Source organism: Crocodylus porosus, unplaced genomic scaffold (genome assembly GCF_001723895.1).
Source record: "Crocodylus porosus isolate Cpor-Errol unplaced genomic scaffold, CroPor_comp1, whole genome shotgun sequence".
NCBI lineage: Eukaryota > Metazoa > Chordata > Crocodylia > Crocodylidae > Crocodylus > Crocodylus porosus.
Window position 1 is genome coordinate 59,537,487 of NW_017728950.1, and position 6,883 is coordinate 59,544,369.

The 6,883-nt window shown below is 39.8% G+C and overlaps 1 protein-coding gene across 1 annotated transcript in view; it reads left to right on the plus strand.

The window, feature by feature from the left end:
- GLIS3 (GLIS family zinc finger 3) overlaps positions 1-6,883 on the plus strand; it is a 328,965-nt gene that overhangs the window by 295,244 nt on the left and 26,838 nt on the right. The window contains exon 9 of the mRNA XM_019555349.1: positions 2,786-2,967. Within this exon, the coding sequence (XP_019410894.1) occupies positions 2,786-2,967 (182 nt within the window). The remainder of the gene's footprint in view (positions 1-2,785; positions 2,968-6,883) is intronic.

The window sequence follows — 6,883 nt, forward strand, 5'->3', positions numbered from 1 at the left end:
CACACACACACACACACACACACACACACACACACACACACACACACACACACACACACACACACTTTTGTAGCCAAGGAATCTCAAACAACTTGAGGTTTGGTAAAGAACGCCTTGTACAAATCCTTTCTCCAAATACATAAAAGCTTTCTTTATTCCCACCCATCAAACACTTATTTTTAGTTGGCCATGCCCTGCCTGCCACATAGCAGAAAAAGCTACTACTACTCCCATCACCACTGATTGGTATTTTTAATTATTGTTTTGTTTGCTCATACTATACTTTTAACTTAAATTATGTCCAGGTCAAGCCAGCCCTTATCATAATAAAATCTCCATAATATTTAGTGAAGGTCAGTATTGACTAATTAAAGGTTTGCTACATATTTTATCAAATAATTTGATCAGTTCATCTTTGATAATATTGCCATCTTGCTGTTGCCTACAATTAAATAAAACTTGAAAACATTTCAAATTTAGTCATTTATGTATGGGACCACCTTTCTTAGGTATCACTGAGTAATGACATGCTGTCTCATGGTGCCTAAAACATTCTTGTTCTGCTACAGAAGATCTCAGCAGCCATTAGAGAATGGCACCTTTCTACAAATCTGGCTTGTTCTTGTTTGCATGGGCTGCCAGGCATGGCCACAATTCTTGATGGCAGTTGCCTAGTGGTTACAAGCTGGTCCCAATTGTTTCAGAAACAAAATTAAATTTGCAGTTTCCTCAGTAACGCACTGTGATTTATTTGGGGACAAATCTGGATTGAAACGAGTCCAAGTTTCTCTTCTGTGAGACAGAAGGGAAGTATAAGTAGATACTATAGTCACCCATATGAGTAAGCCAGGAATTCATGAAGTGATTCATAAATCATTATAAAGACCACTAAAGTCTACTAAAAAGGAGTCCTGTCTGGCTATACAAAGTGGTATATTCTCATTGGAAGGGTTTTTAGATGTTAAATCAAATGTGAAATCTTTAAAACTGGCTTTTCATTTTAAGTTTTGAAAAGAGTTGTTTTTCTTCTGTTGGTTAGCTGTTAAAGCCATTTTTCATTGATTAGTTTTCACAAATGAATTTTTGAAAACACAGAGGATGATATCCCACAATTTTTTGAATAATAATAATAATAAGAAAGACCAGTCTGTTTTGTTCTTGATCCCTGGCAGCAAATCAATAATCTTTCCATGTGAGTGCTATACAGAAAGCTATTGCCAGTCTTTTCTCTTTCTCTGGCAGACCTGTAACCCTGCAGTTGTAGCACTTTTTAAAAAACCCTTTGTATTTTTATCAGGAAAAAATAACTATTATACATTTTTTCTTTTGTTAGCCTTAATTGTTGTCATACATGCTTCATTCCTGTATTTTTTTGCCAGAGTATACAGTGCAAGGCTATGCACAACAGTAAAATAATGTCATGTGTTATGCTCAGTTACTGAGTAAGGATGTCATCACTTTCCCAATTTGGGGATGTATTTCTTTAGTTTCTTCATCATGTACATATCTTAAGGAATAAATTTGCCTTTTTAAGTAAATATCAAAGCTATTCAAAGACAAAACAAACTGTAGCGAACATACATAAGAAATAAAGAAAAAAATGCTTCTCAAAGAAAACAAATAGAATGTGCAGTAAAACCTAGAAAGTTCACCTTGAAATCTGTTATAAGATACAGATCTGCGAAAAGATTAGTAAATGAGTTCCAATTAAAATCAGTTATGTAGGAGATGGTTGGTAGAAATCTCTTCCATGTTAAACCATAAAAACTCAAGGCAATTTAATTATGCTTGCTCAAGCCATGCCTCTATACAAGGGTATTCTGTCACAAAATGACTGTAGCTATATCTCTATGTATTGTGTACAAGGCTACAGCCTCCTTCCACTGTTACCAAGGAAACACTGTTTGTTGTCAGACAGGTGACATGGTATATGATAGAACTTGAGCATGTGGACCAGGGAGACTAAGTATTGTAGTGTTTCTATGCCACAGTTTCCCGTTACCAAAAATAGATATAATACCTGTTTCCAAATAGCTTAATGTGATGGGAGAATCTCCAAGAGATGTTGGAGTATTGTACTTTTGTGATGATCACTAAAAATGCAACAGAAAAAATTATTTTTTAAAGAGACTTGAAACCTGAGTCCCCCGTGCAGCTAACCAGTATGTCTTCTTATGGGTAATGAATACCCCATTGTCCATTAGCCAAGCCATACATCCTGCAGAAGCACAATCAGTGGTATAACTAGGTCAAAGCAAATGGGGCAACAACCCAAGACACCAGCTTAGGGAGAGGTGGCAAAAAAACCCAGCAGCTGCTGTTTGCAGTTGCATGGCAAGCAGCAGTCGCCACTGCCCCTGTGCCCTGAGTGCCTGGCTGTTACGCTACTGAGCACTGCTAATGACTAATTCCCTCCTAAGAAGGAAGGAAAGATGTTTGTCATCTGGGATCTTATTGCCCAACCATGTGACAATCCACTCCGTGATGGCTGGTACCCTGTCTGGGTTGTTGTATGACTTCATGACTGTTGACTTTGAGCATCTTCTTGGATTGTAATAGGAATTTATCTGGTTAAAACTGCAGTTTGGAATTTCACTTGTTATTTAAAAGGTGTAGTGGTATTTTATCATTTAAATAACCAGTACTTGGCTCTTCTAAGCCAGCACTGTTCTCTTAGAAGTCTCTGCCTGTGTAAGTTGCAACAGCACTTTGATTTAATGAATTAAAAGGAATCTTTTGCTTTTATTTAGGATTGTATATGTCACTCTGTTTCTCCATTTCTCAGATTTGTAGCTCCTGCTCCTTCTCCCCACCACATCAGCCCGAGGAGAATTTCAGTTCCCCCACCCATGATGCAGAGGCAGACGCCACAGCCTCCCCATCTCCAGCAGACTGCAGGGACGCATCCCAAGACATACCAGACAGTAACAAACCCATCTTTTCAACCGAACAGCATCCACATCCAAGGTAGGAAAGAACCTTATCTTAAACTTGGGAAAAAGAAATTGTTTGCGTGTCCTATCTCATAATGCTTCGCTAAGGAGGAGAATGAAATATTTTAAGGACTGACACTCAAATAAAGTAATTGAATGCTTTTCAAATGTGCAGTGGGGAATAAGGCATTCTATTCCTTTGGAAGATCAGTGGGTAATGGTTGACTACCTATCTTGCGTGCACTCACTTAAAATTCCCAGCCTAGATTTTCAGCTTTCATCTTAATCATGGGCTTATGTGTTTCTCCATGGAATTATTTTCAGTGGTGTTAAGTATGACTACAAATACTTCTATGCATCGTGCATGCCCTGTTCTGTGTCCCTGACTGCCTCCCAACTGCACATACAACCTGTCACCGGGTTTTCAAGACGGCAGACATTTTTTCTCTCTTGCAGTTGTGGAGTACTGAAGTCTTCCTTTCTCATTAGCATACCCATTCTTTTGAGTTGCATTCTTATTTGCACTATATAAACAGCTTCTTTCTCCTTCTTTCTTCACTCAGACATGTAGCCAAGAAGAAAATTAGTAGCAGCTGAAAACAAATTTTTACTACTATTGAGTCAGAGCATAATTACCTTAACATGTTGAAAATGTGTTGACATGGACAACTCTCTAATTCCTCTAAAAGTTAAACATGCACTTTCTCTTCTTTGCACAGACAAGTTGGGAATATTTTTTTAATATCACCCTAAATGCTCAGTGTCTGATGACCAAATGTTGAAGAAGAGTGTTTGCAAATCTTTGTTCAAATGCACAGCTTTCAGCTGATTCAATCATGCTTTCTCCCCTTGCCATTCATGAGCATTCACACAAATGGGATTTTCTTACCTGAATGTTAATCAAATGGCTAGTGTGTGCACATGAACAAAGACTGGTGTTTAAACAAGAGTATATGCAATCTCCTGTCCATTACACCTTGACAAGAAAGAATAAGTATTGCCCAGAAAGCAGCCAGACTCAACTCTTGAAGCATGATCAACTCTTGAAGCTCATTTTTATTTATTCTGCAGCTACCACTCCTTCCCCCACTCTTATGCATTTTAGCCTGGGTGTGCAAGTTGCTTTGTCACAGCCCTCCAAGGTTATGCTTCTATGATAATTGTAGAGACGCCTAATCTAGTTTGGGTACCAGAAGCAATGTAGCCATGTTCATAAATTGCTCCAAGCAGACTAAGTAGCCCTGCTGCAAAATGAAATGTATTAACCCTTAATAGGCTTAATTAATTAATTAATTAACCCTTCCTACTTCTGGTACCTGATCTAGCTCATTGAGAGGGAGGTCCTATTTCTCTATATAGCAGTGCATTGTGCCATGAAGCTATATCTTAAATGGAGAAGTGGTAGCCAGTTCAGCTAGGCCCTGGGTAATTATTTTGTTTTAGGATCAAGGCAGAAAAAACTTAAAGTGATAGGAAAGGCAATCTGAGAGCCTGTGTTCACCCTTGTGAGAGCCTGTTGAGAAAGTGGACAGTCGCATTCTTCATGCTCTTGAGCCTCTGCAGTGTTTTCAGAAGCAATTCTAGACACAGTGAGTTATAATAACCCATGAAGAAGATAAATGACTTATTGGACATAGCCTGATCTGTATCTGAGAGAAAAAGGTGGAGTGACAGCTAATTGGGGTGGGGACTACCCCTTTGTGGACTGTACAGTACCAAGTACAAGAGTCCTACTGTAGATCTATATCACAATAGATACAATAACAGAACCTTTCCAGCGGATGACAGGAGGATCAGGGCTGGGTTTTTTGCCACAACTGGAACCAGATGGTCTAGACTTAGTGATGATGACAACATCCCAAGGCTTTTTGCTGATGTGATAAGTTGAGTAGAGAGTGTAAGTGGTCAACTTACACACTGTTGCTGTCAATGTAGGGAGAAAGGGACTGAGTGTAGTGTGGTACTTTGGAGCATGGACTTTGTCTGACTAGTATCACTTTGATCTTACCTAGGTTCCATGTGACCCAGCCACTCATCATCTAAAAGCAGGCAACTTGTATTCATATGACTTAACTGTAAGAATTCTTCATGTACCTGGGAAATATGGGCAGACAGATGGATGTTATTAGCTTATTATTGGGTGCTCATCAGTTAATTAGTTGTCCACTCATGACCTTATAATCTATCCAAACATACAATAAGATGTTGCTACAGGATGGGAATAATAATTATTATTGAGCTATTTAGTTAGCTATGGCAGAACAGAACTAACTGATTCACAGATTTTAAGGCCAGCATAGATGGTTAGTAGGGCTCTGTGAAGCTTCAGACCCTGATTTGATTGCAGAGTTCATGCACCATGCCTGGTATATCGAGGTATGTCAAAAAAAACATTTAAAGTTGTGTCTGTGGCCAAATCTCTGATTCTTCAAATCAGCACTGAATCTTCAAATTCAGATTTGGCTGAAACAAATCAGGGACGATGATCTGAATCAACTAATTGAATCCCTGGGAAAATACTAGAAAAAATCATTGAAGAGTATATTTATGAAGGCCCAGCAGGGAAAACAATGCTGAAAGGAAACCAGCATGGGTTCGATACAGGTGGATCCTGCATGACAAAACTTATAGCCTGTTGACTCCAAGATGAACATGAGCTGGCAGTGTAACGAGGCTGTCAACAAAGCCAATCTCAATTGCACCTCGTTATGTATTAGCAGATGCATGACCAACAGATCGCGGGAGGTGATGCTCCTCCTCTATGCGGCATTAGTCAGGCTGCAGTTGGAGTACTGTGTCGTTTTGGGCGCCGTACTTCAAGAGGGATGCGGAAGATTTGGAGAGAGTTCAGAGGAGGGGCACTCACATGATTAGTGGTCTCCGTGAAAGACCCTATGAGGAGAGGTTGAGAGATCTGGATCTCTTCAGCCTATACAAAAGACAGCTGAGGGGTGACCTTGTAGCCACCTCTAAATTTATCAGGGGAGGACAGCAGGAACTTGGGGATGTGCTGTTTACCAGAGCAACCCAGGGAGTAACTAGGAATAATGGGTGCAAACTAGTGGAGAGTAGATTTAGGAAGAAATTTTTTACAGTAAGGGTGGCCAGAGTCTGGAATGGGCTTCCAAGAGAGATGGTGCTGTCACCTAACTTGGAGGTCTTCAAGAGAAGGCTTGACAATCACCTGGCTGGGGTCATCTGATCTTGGTCCTCTTTCCTGCCAGGGGCAGGGGGTTGGACATGATGATCCATTCGGTCCCTAATCTATGAAATCACTGTCCCCAATTCAGGCCAAATCTGAATCGAATATGGCCCATTTCACACACCCTTAATGGCTATATTATTTAGTCTGACCTTCAGTATATAACAGGCCATTAAGTTTACTTACCTCTGTATTGAACCCAATAACTTGTATCTGGCTAAAACATTGTATTTGACTAATGCATATCTTCCAGAAAGCATGCATTTGCAGATACCAAGAGATGGAAAATCCATCATTTTTCCTAGTAGAAAAGGGACTGTCAGACTACAAACAGATATTACATTTGTCCAGGAATGAACCATTTTATCTCAAGAAAAGAGTATGATTGTTCAGATGCCCATGTCCATTGGCCTAGAAATAAATCCTAAAAAGGTTCATGGGATAAGAAATACTAACAGTTTATCCTAGGCCATTACTAAGTGTGTCTGAATGGTAATCCCAGAATTGCATCATTGAATCAATGGCAGAAAAGCAGCAAGGCATTCAGCCACTTAATAAACCCTGATTAGAAAGGCAACATATGTACAGGTTTCCCTCACTTTATGCTGTACATGCATTCCTGGAAAATGGTGCACAACTCAAATTCATAGATTTTATAGACATCATGGCTGGAAGGGACCTCGGGAGATAATTGAGTCCAGCCCCCTGCCCAAAGGGCAGGAAGTCAGCTGGGGTCATAGGATCCCAG